Source organism: Colius striatus, chromosome 2, assembly GCF_028858725.1.
Source record: "Colius striatus isolate bColStr4 chromosome 2, bColStr4.1.hap1, whole genome shotgun sequence".
Lineage (NCBI taxonomy): Eukaryota > Metazoa > Chordata > Aves > Coliiformes > Coliidae > Colius > Colius striatus.
Genome location: NC_084760.1, coordinates 90,153,778 through 90,174,783, shown reverse-complemented (window position 1 = coordinate 90,174,783; position 21,006 = coordinate 90,153,778). Strand labels below are relative to the sequence as shown.

At 35.9% G+C, this 21,006-nt stretch overlaps 1 protein-coding gene across 1 annotated transcript in view; it reads left to right on the top strand.

The window, feature by feature from the left end:
- Nucleotides 1–21,006, top strand: part of GPATCH2 (G-patch domain containing 2) — a 127,918-nt gene that overhangs the window by 19,867 nt on the left and 87,045 nt on the right. Inside the window, exons 4-5 of the mRNA XM_061991443.1 lie at nt 1,045–1,227; nt 2,303–2,382. Of these exons, the coding sequence (XP_061847427.1) occupies nt 1,045–1,227; nt 2,303–2,382 (263 nt within the window). The remainder of the gene's footprint in view (nt 1–1,044; nt 1,228–2,302; nt 2,383–21,006) is intronic.

Here is a 21,006-nt window from a genome sequence, read left to right as displayed (position 1 = left end):
ATTTTGACTTTTTGTATTTTCCCGTTGTGATGTTGAGTGGCAATGAAATCTTACACAAATGCTTCTTGTTCTTGAAAATTGTGTCTAATAAATCTTGCATTGGCATCTTCCTTAGTTCTGCCTAATTAAAAATTGAAATGCCAAACAATTTCTATGCAGAAGTAGTGAGGCAGGGTTTGGATACTTTGAAGTAGAATTAAAATATACAACAGATACTTTGAAATAAATATTGGTGTGTGAGAAAAGAAACTTCCCATACCTTATGAAGATATTTTCTGATATTCTGTAAACTACCTGGCTTGTATAAAAGAACATATTTAAAACTGAACATAATTCATTTTTAGTTATCACTGTGTTTAGTCTAAGTTTAAGGTCAGATTTTTAGTCTTGACTTACTTGCAAAGTTAAATCTAGGCATTTAAATGCTATATCTATACATATTGTTAGTAAAAATGAGCAGTTTTGTGGTATAACGTAGTATAATTCTCAATCACATGATACTGTCAGTTTTCATTTAAAATCAACTTTTTCAAAACTTACTTCTAAATGAACTTAATCAGATTAACTTCATTTAGTCACATCTGTTCATGATTGTTTTCCCCTTTTACTAGCCATACAAATCATGAAATTAAGCTAATTATATATCATTATCAGCTGCAAAGGACTAGTTTCACAGTTTTTATACCTTTTTAATTCCCTGCAGGAGATTAAGGCTTGTTTTTTGTTGAAGTGTAAAGTGCAGTAACTTAAATGGATTTCTTGGCAGTTATTGTCAAAGGATTAACTAGTTTATTATTGGGTTTCATTGTTGTAAATTGGTTTTAAAACATTGCATTTTATGTAGTTTCAGTGATGGCAGCACTTGTCATGCCTCTGAGAAACATTTTCCAAATGGAACTGGTAAATACGAGTAATTGTTATACAGCTATGAAGCAAAAGAAATAATTGTCCTGTCAGTGTTTATTGATGTTAACATCTGATTATTATCTTTCCTGCTCCTCCCTCTTTTTTGGGGCGTTTGGGGGGGATACTGCCCTCACACAGGTGATGATGAGCAGAGTGATTGGTTTCATGAAAATGAATCTGGTGGAGCATGTGGAATTACGGGGGTCATTCCATGGTGGGAACAAGAAGATGCCACAGAATTGGAGAGAGAATTGCCTGATCCAGTCTTTGAAAGTATCTTAACTGGTACTTTCCCTCTTATGTCCCGTTCAGGGAGGAGAGGTAAGTAGCAATCAAGGAAATGCAAGCTGTAGAATCATTTGGGTACAGTAGAAAGATATCTGTGGATTATACAAAATATGTAAAATGTTGACAAGATCAAATTGAGTTGCCAGTTTGTTTCCTTGAACTATTTAATTTTTAAGATACCATTAGAGAGAAATAACAACAACGACAAAAATTAGAAGAGTCGGGAAGTGTAAAACTTGGTTTTAATAGCCTGTTGTTTTATTTGTTGTCTCAATGTTTGCATTGAGATTTATTGAGCATTATTTAAAGTGAATCTTTGTATTTCGTTTAGTTTTTGGCTTCTGTGATAGTGTTTAGCATCCTATAGAAGTTCATTAATTCAAAGACTGGGAAGACCATCTGCTTTGCATCGTATTGTTTGTAGAGAAGAGGGAAGGGTTCCTTTAGAATGAGGATTGATATTATATAACTTAGAATTTTTTTTTTCTTTGAAATACTTCAGACAACTGTGTCTCCAGTGTATCCAATGGTAAGTTGTACCTATGTTAGATTGCTTTTACACCTAGGAACTCAATCATGTCTAAAGATTGAGATTTTCAGACCTCAGCTTGCTGCCAAAGAATGTTGTATCTTTCTTCTGAGACAAGGATCTCCTTTCACATTCAGTTACAACTCTTTAATGTGAGCAGCAATCAAATCACTTTTAAACTACTCTGCAAACTAAATATACTGAATTATTTTGAGGCTTATTTTCCAAATGCATGGAATTATTTCTGAGCATTTGGTCTCTGTTTATTCACCATATTTAATGTTTTCTAGTACTAGTAAAGTTCTAAGTGATAAAAAAATCACTTTCCTACTGTAGTTCAGTATGCTCTGCTTATGCAGCCAACTGTGCTTAGAATCAGGATGACAGAATATCCACAGAAATGTTTACTTTTGTGAAGACTTTGTCTTTCCTTTTCCCCCTTCCGTACAATGTTTAAAGCTATTAAGATATTTTTGTTTAAATTAAGTCAGATTAATAGATTGGTATGTAGTGGTCAACACTATTCGTTATATGATATAGGAAATATTCCTAAATCAATTTGTACTTCTATTTTTGTAGGTTTCCAGAACAGACTTAATCATCTTCATGGAATACCAGCAAGAAATATAAAAAAGGCTTCAGGAAACCAGAATACATTGGTAGGTGCTTTTATTAATGTAGGTTAATGTTCACCGTTCTTACAAATTTTTCTTAATGAAGCACATTCCTCTTATCCTTGTTCCTAATATTCTAGATAGGTAGTGGGATGGTAAGACTAGTGCCCCTGCTGCCTTATGTTGTGTTTGATTTTTTAATAGTTAGACTCTTCCCGATGCAATTCTATTGTAATTGAATATTTACATGTACTTGAATTGCAGAAACAGTCTTATACTGTTTCTCCATACTTATTTTGAACTGAGTGAAGGAAAAGATTGGAAGAGTGGGATGTTATTAAACATTTTCAATATATTTTTATATCTATATGAGAACGTACTCCTCTTACAAGGAAAATCAAAGTTATTTTAAGTTTTTCAGATACTGAAGATAATCTAGGATGGATTGTGGTACAACTCTGATTTATCTTTTTATTTTTAAATACCAAAAAGTCTGCTTTGAAAAATCGTGTTTTGTTCTCTTTTCTTGACTTCTATGTGGTCAGGGAAAAGGCTATATACAAAAAATTTAAAGCAACTTAGTGATACACCTATCATAGACATCATGCATTCCTTTGCACTGAGTCCTAAGGCTGTGACTACAAATGGGAGGTGTTTGGGCATTTTAAGTACCCTCAGCTCTAGGAACAATGTTTATAACTGAAGGGTAAAAGTTGAACTATCCTTGCAATCTTGCAATTATATTTTCCTATAGTTTTATTAAAAAATAAGATTCTAATAATTTGTTAAGAATTTTTTCTTTGAAGGAGGCATGATGAGAAGCTTGAATTTTAAGTTAAAATACTGCAGTGCCTTCATTGCAGTGCAGTTTATTCCTTTCTTATCAGATTAGTGTTTGGAAGAGGAGCAGAATGTGTGAGACTCTATCAGTATGTAATAAACATCCCAGCATGATAAATACTGCAACGTTGATGTTCTTGATTTGAGAAAATGAAATGTTTTCAAATTTTAATTTGCCTAAGTAAAACAAAGTGTTTCTGAGAAATGTAAGAGATATTATGTGTGGAGAGAATAGCAAGGAACTGTTAGAAATTTAACTTGTTTTGAAGAGGAAGATTTTTATAATTGAAGTCCCTGATCAATAATTGCCATTTGGAGCTGAATAAGATACTTTAAAACCTTGGCCTCTGATCTCTGCTGTTAGTGGTCATGAATTAGGTGAATGCTATCTAGTTCATGGCTTCCTATCTACCTATTTTTATTTTTGGTTCAGTGCTTGCTTGAGCATATCTGGGATTTGTAGCCCATTTTCTAGGCTTATTGCAATTTCACTCCGGTATTTTATAGGAGCTATTATAACTGATAGGTTAGCTTCATGGTATTGATGATACATGGTTTAACTATCCTAAAAATGGCCTTTTTCTCTAAATTGTAAAAAGGTGATTAAATTTCACTTGATGAAGATATATTGTGAATTCATATATATTAAAATAAAAATCCTAATGTTTATTTTCTGCTGCACTTTCTGGGTTGTCCTTAGGAGCGTCTTTTGTCTTCCAGTCATATGTCATATATAAAGATGATATCATAGTTCTCTTTGTAACAAAAATGCAATCTGATCCACTAAAGACTGATAATTCGGTTATCTCCAGTTATTAAGTATATCATTTACATAGTCTTGTGAAACAAGGTTGACATACGAATGTACCTTCTAAGCCACTATGATTAGGCAAGTGTCCATATACAGAATGGATATGCGATTGGCTCTTCAGATGCAGTTTTCTGACCTCTTAATGACTATTTATGTTTGTGGGCACATCTGCTACATCCATCTTTGCAAACGTAGCTATATAAGCCAGAGCTCATGTGCTTCCTTTTGTCAGTGATTGCTTCTTAAAGAAAATCTTTTTTAGCTACTTCAATTCAATGACAAAAAAAGTCATTTAATACCTGTGACATCTGATAACGCAGAACAAGAAGTAATTACTTCTATTAGATGGTAACAGTGAAGAAGAGCAAGAATGCGTTTAGAAAGATTAATATCCTGAGGAAAGAACACTGCCGACTCAACTCATTGAACCGTGTTGCAGTGTGACTTAATTCTTTTTTAACAGCAAGGAGTGTGATGTCTGTATCACTGTTTTACACAGACTTTAAAGGGAGACAAAGTAAAGAATGGAGTTCTCTACTGAGGTACACTACTGAAAAGACACGTTATATTCTATGTTCAGTTTAAGAATTTGTAGTTTCTGTCTATGGCATGTGAGCATATTAGCCCTTTGCATATGGTCAGCGTGCGATTTTGGAAAGTTTAGATGAAGGTTCACAATTAGAGCAGCTAGCAAAGCCTTGGAGAGTTTTACTAGTTTTAGGGAAGGCAGAATAAATAGCTGTGATAATACCTTGATCTATTATCATCCTCTGTCAAAAAGTGTTTAATGCCCAGTTGTTTGGATGTTTTCTTGTAAGACAAACATCAGACTAGAAGGTCATTATTATTTGCTATTTACTACAGAAACTGCCAGCTTACATCATTTTCACATAACGGTTTCTAGAAGCAGTGGGAGCTGAGAATCAGAAGAATGCTTCTCTTTATGGACCAGTTACTGAACTTTCGTTTGAAGTAGCTAGAGCTGACACTCAAATTCTGTCCACATACTTTACTTGCATTTCACCAATGAGTTGCTTAATTTCAAAAAACTCTTGAATGTTTCTGTCATCAGGCATGTACTGCCTTTGAATCAAAACATGTTTTTTTCATTGTCATACAACACTGGACAAGCAAGAGAGAAGTCCTGGCATGTAATACTATGAAAAGCCTCACCTAAACCAACATCCAGTTTGAAAGAGTTGTCATACAGCAGACAAAAACTAACATAGCTTAGGAAGAAAATAATAATAATAAAAAACTCATCACAATTGGCTTGTGTCCTTTCAACTGTTAATTTGCTTAAGGTAGGCACTTTTTTTTTCAATGGAATTGTAATTAAATGGTTTGTCTAGCATATGATTTTGCATACAATTTAAATGCCAGCTTTTCATGTCTTCATTCCTTTGTTTTGTGGCACAATCATTTATAACAGAATTTTATTTGAAAAAGAATAGAAAAACATGTGGCTTTTCTAACATGCTATGCCTTTGATCCTGTCTATGTCAAATTGCTTGTAGCACCATCGTAATAATAATCAAAAACATGATACATGTACTCTTACACCTTATCTTGTTACAAGAGTATATTGAATATTGGTATGTTACATGAAATATTACTGTGCCTTGTTGAATTCTGCAGTTACGTATAACTTCATGAACAATTCTCAACCTCCACATTCTTTGGTACTTGGCAAAAGTTCTACAATTTCCAAGTAGTGTTCTGGGAATGAAACATTGATTTCTTAGAAGGAACACTCTTTTTTGGCCTATATGTATTTAGACTTGCATGTAGTTTACCTAGTAATATATATGTGCTTTCCAGTAAATTGCATGTGAAACTTCAGTATTTAACAGAAAAAAAAAATCATAAATCTAGCATTTTAGATACATTGGAGATCTGAACATTCATTAATATGATGTAGCATATCAGCTGAACTCTTTACCTTCAATGATTAAGGCTACTATGCTTTTCTTAGATGGATTCCTAGGGTGATCACAAAAAAAAATCAGTTAATTACTTTTGTCATTTGGAGACACAGTCTTTATGTCAAACACGTGGAAATGTGAGTGGTATTAGATGATGTCTGTTAAGGAAACTCAGCTCTTGTTAGATTCCAGACTTTGTTGAAGTTCAGAATAGTACACCTCTCTGTCTAAGGATAACATTTTGAAACCTTAGAGTGCTAAAACTTCAAATGAATTTTCCTTTGAGTAGGAGGGTAGGGGCTTTAGTTTTTTTGTAATGAGGGTTTTATTAATGAGGGTTTTATTAAGATTTCCTGTCACCAAAAATGTTTTCAGCTATTTAAAGCAATTCATGCTATGCTTTTCCTCTTATTTTTATAGTTATTCCTTTTTCCTAATTGTCTTAATTTTAAATCTTGTTCACTGCATTTTGTGTAATAATAAGTTAATCCTCCCTTTCTTAACTCTGTACCCTTACTTTTACAACATAGAGAGAAAATCTTCCTTGAGGGAGTGTATGGTTTTCTGCACTTGTACTTCCTGCAGATAGGGGTTTTCAAACAGAAAAAAATCATGTTAGAATAGGTGCTGCTGTGATGTCAGTTTAGGTTCCACCTTTGATTCCTTAACTGTTCAGTCAGTATTGGCAAAAATGCTACTATCTTGCTAAAGCCCTCTTACAGACTTCAGAATTTGGTCATGTTGAAATACCTTTATTTTGTGAGGAAACAAAAGGAACGGAAAAATGCTTGTCAGATTTCAAAACCCCATTATAAACAACATATGTTTCAAAAATGGAATGTAAATTGGGGATGATGCTGAACTATCTATGATGTTCTTGGCTTCATGTATCTAATATTTTTTTGGAAACTGTTTCTGTTCTTACACATGTCATGTATTTTGCATAGTAAAAAGTTCTTTTTTTCCACAAATTAATTTTCAAGTGTTTTTTTGCTAAAGCTTTCGCTTATGCTGATGCAAGCTTAATATAATTTGTTATACCTGCCATGGTAGGCACCTGATGGAAAAGTAAAAGCTTCTTGGTGACTTCAGTAATAGCTTACTTGCTCATCAAAAGAATCATAATTATACATCTAACATGCCTCATATTAGATCAGTATTTCCTAAAGTGGTTTGGTTTAACAAAGTCTGCCTTACAACCTAAGTTTGTTTTAAACAACAGTGATTTTTGTGTCACTTGTAATGGTTGAATGAAAATCTCTGATCATCTTAATATCATCAAACCATTACACAAGCCAAAATACCACAGCATTTCTGTCTCATTTGAAATCACATATGATTACACAAAAAGGAGTTATAGGTAACTGAAATAAGAAATGTTTGGATTTCAACAACTGTAAGGTTGGTCAGTTTTATTAGTTGAGTTACCGAAATGTAAAACACCTCTAACATAATTAAATAGCTAGAGAAATTATCATCTGGTTTGTAATATCTGTAAAGACATCAACCAAAGACGGTCAGCATCTCATTTTTTATCTTTTCTGTATCCCTTATCTTGTAAATTTGAGTGTAAAGTCTTGAATTGTGTCCTGGTTTCATTCTTAGAAAATGTTTGCCTGCCAAGAAAAAAAAAACATTAAATACATCAGGCAATTAATAGCTTGTAGAGGTAATAATAGTACTCTATGAACAAAATTAAGATAAGTTGTAGGTGTAACTACAGAAACAGATATTCTGTTTCTGAAACAGAGCTTGCAGTGTTTTTTCTTGGTATATTTCACCTTCTGTGACAATCAAAACTTAGCTTACCTTTAAAATATCAAATATTTGATGCTCTCTTTAAGTATAGTGTCAAAAACAGCATCCCACTTCATCAAAAAAGTTGCCCTTCAGCACTAGTCTCAGAAATGCCAAATGTGCTGCTTATTTTTTAAATGTATTTTGTGGTTTATTCATGGCGACAAGTGCTATGAACCCTTTAGTCTGAGCAATATTCCTTGTAATTCACCTTAACCTAACCAATCAAATGATAATCAACTGCATATTCACTTAAGTTTACTTTTTAATGAAGGCAAATGGCATAATGATATCCCTTTTAGTTTTCAGTTAGTGTCTCTCTTAAAAACACGTTTAATACAGTTTTACAGCACTTCTTACAAATAATAATGATTTTAATGATTTTAAAAACATCTGACCCTAAAATATGAGGGAGATAATTGTTTAATTGTTTCTCTTGTTTTCTGCTGTTTATCACAGAGAAGTCCCTCTTTACAGTGTCTGGCTGCATTAAATGTTTCTATTACAGACATTTTGAATTTTCTTGTTTTGGCTTCCTAAGTCCATATTGGTTCTTAAATATTTTAGTGCAATTCCAATGGAAAGAATTTGTCTTTAAATGTAATTGGTTTCAGTCTCTTTTCTGCAAAAAAAAAAAAATTAAATGTTTCTTAATGCTGCAATAGCAGTATTTTGAAGAATTAGTGGTAGGACAACAGTATCCAGAGTTAAGTTAGGAATCATGTTTTCTTGTGTTGAGCCTGATGAGGGAGTTGATCATTTAATGCTGAGAATAAACAGAAAATCCTATGTGTAATAGGCAAGGAACACATGTACAGATAGTGTGACTGATGAGCAACATCTCATTTATGCTGTAGTAACATCATCAGTGTCAAGTGAATAATGACAGTTATTTTGGCTAAAATACTGTTACCATTTTTTAACTGAAAGCAAGTACCAAGATCATATATAACTTAGTGTTGAACGTTTCTTTCTGTAATTCAAACCATAATAACTCATTCACATGAGTGGGTTTTTCACTTCACAGGAAACTGCCTACAGTAGGCCATGTGGAAAAATGTGGTCTACCAATAAATGAAACAACAGCCTTCTGTTTTTTCAGTTACATTTCTTATTGGTAGCTAGCTATAGGGAAAACAGTGGCACTTCAGATATTTAATAGAAATACTCTGCCTGTCTCCAGACATCTAGATTAATCCTATTAGTAGTGACCTTCTAGTCTTGTTCCGAGATACACAGTTTGTACTCGGATGCACTCATTTGTTTTGTTTACCAGCTCTATTCCAGCTTTACTTTATGTAACACATTTTTTTAAAAAAATCTTGTCTGTAAAGGGATGAATACTATTTAGCAGCTTATTTTTGAAATCATTACTAGAAGATAAACCTAGGCACTTAAAATGTTTTAAAATTGCTTGATTTATAACAAAGGCAAAAATATGAACTGCAACTTCAATGAGGTTTTTTTCTTTATACTGTCTGAGTTCATATGGTTCGTACCCAAAGTACAAAAAAAAATAGCGAGTTAAGCTGGATCTCAAGTGTCCACTCCAGCAATTTTTCATGGAGATGCATATATCAACTTCAAAATACAGCACAGAAAATAAACTGGCAAATGCACATGCTGAATTTTGTCGAAATGGAATCATCCAGGAAAATTATTCTGTTGCTTTTGTTAGGTGAGTTTTAGTACTGGAATGAAGAGGTACTCCTCTGCCATTCGTTTTGATTAGCATGACTTCAGTTAGACGTAAAGACAATATTCCATAACCTCTTAAAAATAACGATAAAGAAGTGGCAAGAACCACAGTTGTTGTAGCCTAACTTACCTGTGACTTAGCTGGAAAATGAAATGTTTGCTACCATTTTGTTTCTTGAAATAAGCAAATCAAATGTGCATATTGAGAGCTTAGTTTTGAGGAGGGAAGAAAGTAGACGAAACTTCTCAGAGCTGCCTCTTCTGATAGTTACCTTGTGATACTTACTGTAAGTAAACACCATTCTTCAAAAAGGGCAAGAAGAATGACCCAGGGAACTACAGGCCAGTCAGCCTCACCTCCATCCCTGGAAAAGTGATGGAACAACTCATCCTGAATGCTATCACTGAACATATGAAGGATAAGATGGTTATCGGGGGGGTCAACGTGGCTTCACCAAGGGGAAATCCTGTTTGACTAACCTGATATCCTATGAGTGCATAACCGGCTGTCTAGATGAGGAGAGAGCAGCAGATGTCATCTACCTTGACTTCAGCAAGGCTTTTTACACTGTCTCCCATCACATCCTCATCAGAAAGCTCAGGCAGTATGGCTTGGATGAGTGGACAGTGAGGTGGATCGAAAGCTGGCTGAATGACAGAGCCCAGAGGGTGGTGATCAATGGCACAGAATTGAGTTGGAGGCCTGTGGCCAGTGGAGTTCCACGGGGATCAGTTCTGGGGCCAGTCTTGTTCAACATTTTCATCAACGACCTGGATGAGGGGACAGAGTGTACCCTCAGCAAGTTCGCTGATGAGGCCAAACTGGGAGGACTGGCTGATTCCCCAGAAGGCTGTGCTGCCATTCAGTGGGATCTCGACCAGCTTGAGAGTTGGGTAGAGAGGAACCTCATGAGACTCAGCAAGGACAAGTGCAGAGTCCTACATCTGTGGAGGAATAACCCCATGCACCAGCACAGGCTGGGGATTGAACCACTGGAGAGCAGCTCTGCAGAGAGACCTGGGAGTCCTGGTTGATAATAAGCTAAACATGAGCCAGCAATGTGCCCTCATGGCCAAGAAGGCCAACGGCATCCTGGGATGCATCAAGAAGAATGTGGCCAGCAGGTCAAGGGAATTTCTTCTCCCTCTCTACTGTGCCCTGATGAGGCCTCATCCGGAGTCCTGTGTCCAGTTCTGGGCTCCTCAGCTCAAGAGAGACGGGGAAGTGCTGGAGATAGTCCAGCACAGGACCACCAAGATGGTAAGGGGTATGGAACATCTTTCATATGAGGAAAGGCTGCGGGAACTGGGACTGTTCAGCCTGGAGAAGAGGAGATTGAGGGGAGATCTTATTAACACTTATAAATATCTAAACGGTGGGTGTCAGGAGGTTGGGACATCCCTTTTTTCTGTAGTAGATAGTAACAGGACAAGGGGTAATGGGATGAAGCTGGAACACAAAAAGTTCCACTTAGACATAAGAAAAAACTGTTTCACCGTGAGGGTGAGGGAGCCCTGGCACAGGCTGCCCAGACAGGTTGTGGAGTCTCCTTCCTTAGAGGACTTCAAGACCTGCCTGCACATGTTCCTATGCGACCTGATCTAGGTGGACCTGCTTTGGAGAAGGGTTAGACTTGATGATCTCTAAAGGTCCCTTCCAGCCCCTGTGATTCTATGATTCTATGAACTGAATGCAGAAGAGACCTGTTTCTTTACAGAACTATAGACTTTGTTTAATGTCTGAGACTTTTTCAAATTCAGTAAGTTGCAGAATGTATGCTTTCTTAAACATGTTTATCCAATATCAGATGCTGCAGTGCTAACTTCAAATAAACAGTAATTAGCAATCCTAGAATGAAAAGGTAATTGGTAAGTTGATAGTGTTGTGAGTTGAGGTGAATCACTGGAAAACTCAAAGCTCCTCTGTTTAGTGCTCTCTTGATGTTGTGGAAAACCCTACATGTAATGTTGGTATGATCTTTTCAAAAGCATCTTTACTTTGTGTGTACTTAAACCATTTGTCCAATTACCAAATTACCGATATCAGAATAAAGAGCACAACAAAAAAAGGTTGTTTACATCAGCACTTCCAACTGGAGTGGTTCAAGAACATGTTGGTCCTTGCCTTTTAATTACTGTCCCTCCAGTTAGGACACAGCAGCTGCTTATTCAGTTTTTTTTCCCTAAGTGAAGTGTAGACCATTGTAACTAATCAAGTGAATCCTTTTAGACCAGCAGTTCTGATAACTGTTCAAAGTCTTTTACTTCTCAGTCCCTTGCAGTTTGATTCAGCAAGCTCTTATTTCTAATGGTCTAATTTTTGTTGGGATTTGTTTTTTCTTTTCTCACAATTAACTTTAGATAGTTTCTTGTTTGATGTGATTTTAGAAGTTGTATTCACAAGTACAAATTTATTCTGCAGGAGTTCTAAGTCAAGGCTGAGAAACAACAGAATAAGATAATAATCTGCAGATTGTATTTTTAAAGGTCAAGGAAGAAACTTATCCTCAGTTCAGAGAACTGAAAGTTGTTTATTTAGGCAGCCATTTTCTTACTGCTAGATGATGGAAAAAATCTGTTGGAACTGTATACTTTTTTTAACACAGTGAAGTTCACTTTAAAGAGCATAACATAAAATTTGCTCCATTTCCACTTTTCTCATTGGATTACTTAGTTCTAAAAGTCTTATTTTATAAAGACCTAAACAGAGAGAAACAGTAGGTTTAAAGTAGATTGACTATATTCTGTAGAGAACAAAAAGTCAAACTAGAGAAAAAGAAAACTTTCCTATTTTATGACATGCCTTGAAAAAGAAGACATGCTGGTTGAGATTTACTTACCATACTGCTTTCTCTTTTGTTTGTGTTTAAAATCTGGACTCTAATCATTGATGTAGGCCTAAGACAATTGAAGACATTTTACATTGCCTAGAATAACTTCTAGGGACATGGCCTGTGAGTTACCATAAGGCAGTTTTCCCATGCAGTAAAATGCAACACTTAATGAAATAAGATGAGTTGCGTAAATAAAAGCTAGCATTTCATTCTTAAAATTTGTTGTTATCCCATGTTCAGGAGAACTGAACTCTTAACTATATTCTGTCAGATTGAGAATAAAATGTGTTATAGTCGCATCATAACACGTTAAAAACTCTGAAGACTTTATTTAAATTTTCTTTGTACATAAACTGATATAATATGAATTCCCTTATATCAGTGAGATATACATATATACACACATATTTTCTTTAGGGTTTAATGTAATTTTTTTCTGGTGGGTTTTTTTCAGGAAAACTATTTACATAGAATGTTTTGCTGAATCTTGCATTAAATATTACTGGAATGTGGAAGATATTTTTTAAATATTTGGAGTTGATGGATTAGTACTCTTCAAAGGGAAACAAAACACTAAATATTTCTAATCCTGCATTATTTACCGCATGGGTGGTTAAATGCTACTTTAAGCCCCATAAAATTAAAAGAGAGAAATCTGCCAACTGTAGCAGGAATTGGATTTAGGAAGAGTGGTAGAGAGCCAAAATATTGCTACAGAATTAAATGTCAAAAATCTTCTTTAATAGTAGATATATAGTTCACAGTGCCTGGTTATGATTAATACATTTAATCTAAATCACTGAAAGTTGCTCTCTCCTTTTCCATAAAATACAATAGGACACAAATCAGTTTTACTGTAGGTGGATAACAATTGGAAAATAATGCATCTTCCCGCCCAATAAATTGTCAGTTATACCTTTTAAGTAAAATCGATTCATCTTTCCAAAATTTATTACAATTTCTAATAATAAATCTTTTCAAATATTTATTCATTTGCTTTTTGATACATTTGTGCCACTTCTGCTATGGTCTAATGTTTTTTCTTTTGATTCATTGTAAATTAGGAAATCTATTTTGAGTCAATTTTCTAGTTAAGAAGTTAAAATCTATAACCTAGACATTTTTTCATAGTCTCCTTTGTGCAATTTAATACCCTTGAACTTAGATACAATCCAGTAAATTCTGATCAGAAGGTGATTAAAAGACTTTTCACTCCAACTTCTTGTCTGAGGACCAGATTCATAAAAGAAGTACTTGTAAGATTGCCAGCCTGTTTTCTTGTGCACGTAGCTGATGCAAAGAGGAAGATGGAAACAATTATAACAAATTAACAGATACATAGGTTTTGGCCAAAGATTTTTCATATGGACAATCAGAATTGCCCTTTTGAATTAGAATCCAGCTGTAACCATACACAGAATGATGGAAACCTCCTTTTGTTCCCTTACAGAAACAAGATAATAATAGTACTGGAGATGTTCCCATTACTTGTTGTCTCTGCAATTATCCAGTGCTAACCTCTTCAAGTGTGGTTGTCTGCCCCTTCACATTCTTACAAGTAACACTTTTTTTTAAAAGCTTCTAAAAGAAATTTTTCATCACTTTAGTGATTGATCTTCTAATCTGCATTGTGAAATTGTGTTCACTGTTCAGCAGTTTCCTGCTCTGTATATAATGAAATGTGTCAGAGAGGGATGATCTTAATTTTTTTTAAAATCTCCCAATAAGCATATTTCCTGTTCTGATCCAGTTTAATAATGTGGTCTTTTAGTCAGGTTTCTGTCAAGAATTACATATGGGAAGCTTAATCTAGTATGTAGCCATATCAAATTTCTGAACACAAAAATCTGTTTTGTTTATAATGTAAATGTCAGCATTGGCAGAAAATTACATTTATAATTCGAAGTTGATCTACAGTATCACTTATTGGCAAATTTGTGTAGCTGAAAGTATCTTGGGTTTTAAAGTGTGATTGATTTCAGAGTTAAAAAAAATCATTTGTGTGGATGGATTGGAATTCATTAATTTTACTAATTACATAGTGAAGAAAACAGATGTTTTCTTAGGCAAAGACCAGGCTTTAATTACAGGTCTTACCTGCTCATCTAAAAATAGCATCAATATGTTTGTGTCTCTCAAAGTTAATTTCTTATTTTTGTATTGAAGTATGACTGTTAAATATTTATTACGCCATATTCTAATTGTGTACAAATTAAGGGGTACATATGTAATAATGGATGTATTTAGAAAATACTTAAAAGGATTTCAATTTTATTCAAGAATTTCAACATCTTCATCAATGACCTGGATGAGGGGACAGCGTGTACCCTCAGCAAGTTCACTGATGACACCAAACTGGGAGGACTGGCTGATTCCCAGAAGGCTGTGCTGCCATTTACTGAGATCTTGACCAGCTTGAGAGTTGGGCAGAGAGGAACCTCATGAGACTCAGCAAGGACAAGTGCAGAGTCCTACATCTGTGGAGGAACAACCCCATGCACCAGCACAGGCTGGGGATTGAACCACTGGAGAGCAGCTCTGCAGAGAGACCTGGGAGTCCTGGTTGATAATAAACTAACCATGAGCCAGCAATGTGCCCTCGTGGCCAAGAAGGCCAGTGCCATTCTGGGATGCATCAAGAAGAGTGTGGCCAGCAGGTCAAGGGTGATTCTCCTCCCCCTGAATTTTGTCCTGGTGAGGCCTCATCTGAAGTCCTTTTCTGGGCTCCTCAGCTCAAGAGGGACAGGGAACTCCTGGAGAGAGTCCAGCACAGGGCCACCAAGATGATCAGGGGACTGGAGCATCTTATGAGGAAAGACTACAGGAACTGGGGCTGTTCAGCCTGGAGAAGAGGAGATTGAGGGGAGATCTTAGATATTTTTAAATGTTAATAAGTGGTAGATGTCAAGAGGTTGAGGCATCCCTTTTTTGTGTTGTATCTTGTGACAGGACAAGAGGTAATAGAAGGAAGCTGGAACACAAAAAGTTCCATTATAACATAAGGAAAAACTATTTTACTGGGAGGGTTTACAGGCTGCCCAGGGAGGGTGTGGAGTCTCCTTCCTTGGAGGTCTTCATAACCCACCTGGAGACATTCCTCTGAACCTGATCTAGGTGGACCTGCTTTGGAGAGTGGTTAGACTTGGTGATTCCATTCCAACCCTTTCCATTCTATGATTTTTTTATAATAACTTGGGTAATGACTGGCTCTTTAATGTTAAAATCAGTACTACTCAGTACTGCTCTTTTTCAAGTTATAATAGTATGTGTTACAAAAAATCTAGAGTCCCATTAGCACTCTTATTCTGAAATATATACTCTGTAAGACTACAGGCTACGTGAGGAAGGCAGATTAAGCTACGATAGAATTAGAGGAAGAACCAAACAGAAGTATTATGGATTTTCATTTTGTCCTTTAGCAAATCATTATAAATATGTTGTCTATTTTAATTGGTTTAAATATATGTTTGTCTGTGCCACGGGATAGTGGTGATCACCTAACTGCTTCTAATAATTGTCAAGATCCATAAAGAAATTATCTTTGAAAAGGAGCATTTGCAACCAGTAGCCTCAGGATGCATGATTTTTGCCACATTTTTTTGTGTTTGGAAAAGTACATAAGATAAAAGCTACCGAAGCATCAGTATGTGGTGTTGGTGTAATAAATATTTAATGATGTAAACTAGTACATGGTTGGAAATTAACTTGGATAAGTAATATTAGAAAAACTTAATCATTTTAACTTTGTGTAAAAGCTTTCTAACTTCAAAATGTCATTTTCTTTGTTATAGTATCTGTTCTCAAACTTTAGTGTTAGCCAGGATTATTCATGGCAGAAAGTGCATATGTTGCATAGAAAATATTTCTCGTATCTTTTCAGTGTAAAAGTGTGTTCTTAAAAATCAGAAGACTATCCTGTAGTAAATAAAATTTCTACAAAACAGAAGTTGAAATGTGTGTACAGTAAAGTAACACAAAATGACAAAACATAAGCAAAGTCAGTATATACCCCGTTAGGAGCAAACTCCAGTGGTTGTTCAAATGTTCCATTACAGTTTTCTCTGTCTTCTGGATGCTATGAGGTGGAGAAAGATGCTTTCAAAAAAGCAGTCTGTTCGGATGTTTTTTCAAAGTTTTGGTAAGGGAGATAGTTTTGTGGGGGGTTTTTTGTTTGGGTTTTTTTTTTTCTGTTGAGGGAGATTCGTATGTGATTTGCTTATGTCAGGGGAGTTAGTACTGCAGATGGTATGGTCAAAGCTGTTCAGCTGTCTTAAGAGTGCAGCATACCGCAAGTCCTTCATGAACCTGGGAAGCTTCAATATGACTGCCTGCTTTAGTTGTAGTGATGTACAGAGAGGTTGTGGGACCTTGGAGAAGTAGGTCCTTAATTTTATGTTCTTTTAATGCTAGGCTGATAGAAACAAAATTATTATATCGTGTTAGATTACATCCATTATATATGTATTCTTCCAGTTTACTACATAGTGATGATGTAATTAGAAAATATTTTCATTTTGAAGAGAATCTTCACTAAAAATCTAGCAAAATTATCCAAGATTATTGCAGGCTAATGGTGTATTTATTGTTACTGGTTCTTTGAGAAAAAAATGTGACCTTTCCCTTAATATTGGTTTTGATTTTTATGTTCAACAATTCTGGGTTTCTTTTGGATTTGTTTCTTCTGCAGTTTTTCTGTTAAATTAGTAAGGTAAAGAAACTTAATTTCAAAATAATTTAAATGGGAACATTGCACTATGAAAAATGTGTTTGAATGAATAGCTCTCAGTACTCATTGTGGCTGTTTTGGCAGGTGACTAAATGTTACGATACCATTCAATCTTCAGTTATGATTTTGTTGTCATGAAGATCAACTGTAGAACTGTTACTCTGAAAGGAGGTTAATTCTTGCTTCCTGTGCATAGGAATGTTTAGGGAACAGTGGAATGTTTAGACACTTTGCCTTTGAAAGTTAATAATATCCTTGAGATACTGTCCACTGTGTTACCTGTGGCTTTCAAACTGTTACCAAGCACAACTATTTCTTATGCCTTCACATGAAAATAAACAGGCTCTCTTGTCTACCTTAACTGAAAGGGAGACAGAAAACTGCCTGGAGATTCAGGTACATCTGGTGTCCCTTTTATTTTACTGTCTTGCTGGAGGAGCTGAAAGTGGCCAGCCATGCTGTCAGCATACACGTAGCCCAGAGGTCTCAAATGGCCTTGACTTGCGCAAAATAGATTATTCCAGTAGGGTGACAGAGCTGGTCAGGTGTTAAGAAAGCTAATCAAAGCAGACACAAACCCAAGTATAATACCAGTTATTAGAAACTCTACTGGCATCAGACTAATTAAATGTAAACACCTAAAGCATTCATTTATTTCTTTATCAAAATTATCAAACTGGTGAAGTGCCCACAGCTGGGGAGAGGTGGGACTTTTTGACCTCACTTAACCTTTGTAGTATAACTAAGAGGATTTGTCTTGGCAGCCTCCTCTCCAAGGGGAGATCATTGAAACCATTAATGATCTATCCTTTGGCAAACTGCCTGGCACAGATTCTCTCAGAGCAGACTTGTAAAGCTTTTTGTGCTTTTCTTAACACATATTCTGACTCTGAGCTTTCTGAGGAAGCTAGTGGTTCTTGCTAGGTTTGTACATAATTCTTCTTAACATTGACATGGCTGTGTCCTTTGTATGTATCAATCCTTTTAATTTGCATGGCCAGTGTTCTTTAATATTATCTAGATATTGGGTGGCCTGGCAAAAAAGTATTGCTTATTGTTCTTTGAGCCAGCAGCACCAGTACACTTCAGAGCATGTCTCTGAAGAACAATTTACAGAAGGCTGGCAGACCCCAGGCTCTTTAATTCTTTTCCTGCAGAAGTGATAATCCAGAACTGGAATCCTCATTAATTCTCTTGATGCCAATTATACCTGGTCAAGGATCTCATGAGAGTTTGTCAGGGTCTCACCTACTGTGCAGCAATGCCTGATTTGAAAACTGTCAAACAAATGAGGTTAGACAGACGCTTTTCTTTTGGCAGGCGTTCTCATGAGGTATTCAGCAGAGGGGTTGGTTGAGATTGGGGAGAACTGCTTTGAGATTATCATAGTGTTTTGCCATGTGCTTTGTTTTAATTTGTTTAGCCTCTTCCAAGTGAAGCAAGTTGACCTAAGAACTACAATTTATCTCTGTCCTGTGCTTATGATCTTTGTGCATTTTACTTACCAGGAGATGTTCTGGTCTGGTATTAATCAATTGGTGTGCTCTCCTGGCTGTGGATGTCTCTGAATTCTGTAAGTGTTTTAGTTTACATAGGGAAGCATTAGCTTGGTTTTGTGGGCTGGAAAAAGATGGTGTTTCTAGGACATTCAGAAACTGAAGTGCTTATATTTACTGTGTTAGATTTCACATAGACTGAACATCTATTTTCAACTTGTTGAAGGTTTAACAAAATGCCTGTTTGCCTGTTGACGATATATAAAGTGCAGTTAGCAAATTAAATTCTTCTTGACCATCACAAAGAGTTCTAGTTTCTTAAGGATTTCTTTCGGCTGCCACCTGGCAAAATCTTTTAGCCACAGTAACCTTAGGTTCCCCTTCTCCTTTTTTCTGATGAGTCTTTTCTCTGTTCCCAGTGATACATACAGTTCTGTTTTCCTATCTCTGCATACCTGCCCACAGGCCTCATAACTGCTAACTGCCAATTTGAAAAGATGCAGTATATGATGTGAATAGTTTCAAGCTCCATGTGTAACCTGAGTTTGTGCTGATGTCTCCCTGGACTGAGGGCACTGCTTTGGGTGTCTCTGCCCATTAGGTGTCTCAAACACAAACTTATTTTAAGAGGTGTGTCTGTTTAGAGCCACCTGAGATTTGCTAATGAGCTTAAAAGCTGGTGAGGGAGTGCTAGGAGGTCAAAAGTTGCAGGTAATCATGTAGGCCTCCTTTTTCTCAGAATACTAAGGTAAAAATTATTTTTTGAAAGCACAAGTAGAACAATGACTCTTATGGAAGAGTCCTTGGTTTAGCATAAAGAATATGGTATTAAGTGCATGTGTATATTTATTAAGTAGTACAATCTCAGGATAAACTTACTTATCTGTTTTTAAGGCTGGCAGTTTTCCTGCTTAGGAGTGTATCATTGGCCAAAACACAGCTTCAAGTCAGGGAATGTCAATCATCTTAATTTACTGTCATTTAACAACCTTTCAATCACTGATCTTGGTGTTGAAAAATAAAAACAATCACTTGGACAAGTCTACCTCATCTTTCTTCCAGACACCTCCTCCTTTTTTTTTGGTCTCCAATCCCCTCACAGCACATTGCATTCAGTCCTTTTAGTGGAATGATAGAAGGCACAGGAGATGGGAGTCAAGTGTATTGCAGTTGCTTTTCCTTTGCTGCTGCTTCTTAGCAAAATACTCTGGGATGGGTTGCCCCACCAGCTGCAGTCCTTTTGGGGTTGTATCTCCTCCTCAATTTTGTCTCTAGCCCTTGCTCAGATTTGCTTCAGTAGTTCTCCTGCTGTACTATCTGCCATGACAGTCAGTTTGGTTTCTCACTTGTGCCTGTTCATATTTCTATCCTGCTATCAGTTCTTGCAATCTCCTCTGTATAGCATTCATCCTCCTCTGGCATCTGCCTTCTGTATTGTGCTCTGTGTGTCTCCTTCTGCATTTTACCTCCTTTTCCTAAATATTCTTTTGCAGAGGCACCAGGGACTCCTCTGGTTCCATTTTGGTGCATAGTGGGCTCATTTTGTCCCTCACGATGCAAACTGGTACCAACTGTGACTGGCACAGAGCAGCCCCTGACATTCTGAACAGGTCACCACTGCAGCCTCCTTTCCAGCCACCAAAACACAGACGACAGTGCCCAATACAGTGTAGGTAGCCATGGTTTGATTTTACATATGTAGATGTCTTCAATAGTACAAAGAGGAACTTAGGAAAATGGAGGGAGGAGGAAAGAGTTATGTTCAGAAGTGTTATTTTACTTCATTTGTCCATTGCTAAAATTACTTACACATGCTATTTTCTTCATTAAAATGCCTTGAAAAAGTAAAGTTAGAACTGAAAACTGAGTACATACATTTAAAAAACATTTTGTGTGCCTGTATAACACCCAAGTGTAATGTGCACAGCTTACTAATACTGTTCGTACTTTAAGAAACCAATGCAAATTACTTCCATGGAACAAGTTTGCTTCCTAGCAAGGAGAAAGTAAATAAATTTCCCAATACAGTGGTTAACTATTTTGAAAAGCTATGACTTTTCTTCAATATAGAAAACTATAGTTTTGGTAAATATGCTTATTGTACCTCACGTGACTACATTGTCACAGTCTCTTGCTTTACAGAGGAAAGACTTAAGTCTCTTTCGAGTCAGTAATCCAGATTCATAGGGGCTAAACTTCATCTTGTCTAAGCCTAGTATTGTCTATTAGTTAGGTATCCCTGAGCAATTAAAACTAATAAAATCTAAGGAACAGAGACTTGAATAGAGTTTATATATTGTAGGTTTGGGTTTATTGGTTTCATATCTCTCTATCTAATAGCTAAAAATATTCTCCTTTCCATTTTATAGGAATGCAAGAAGAAAATACACAGAAAGTTGTAAGAATATGTGAGGGTATGGATTTTGAGCATGGAGTCATGTAACTTTTAAAATTAGTTTTAACTTTTTGTTAATTTCTATTATTAGACTATAGGACCAACTTCTCAGTATGTGTTCGAATGGATAGCGATAAACCCTGGTGA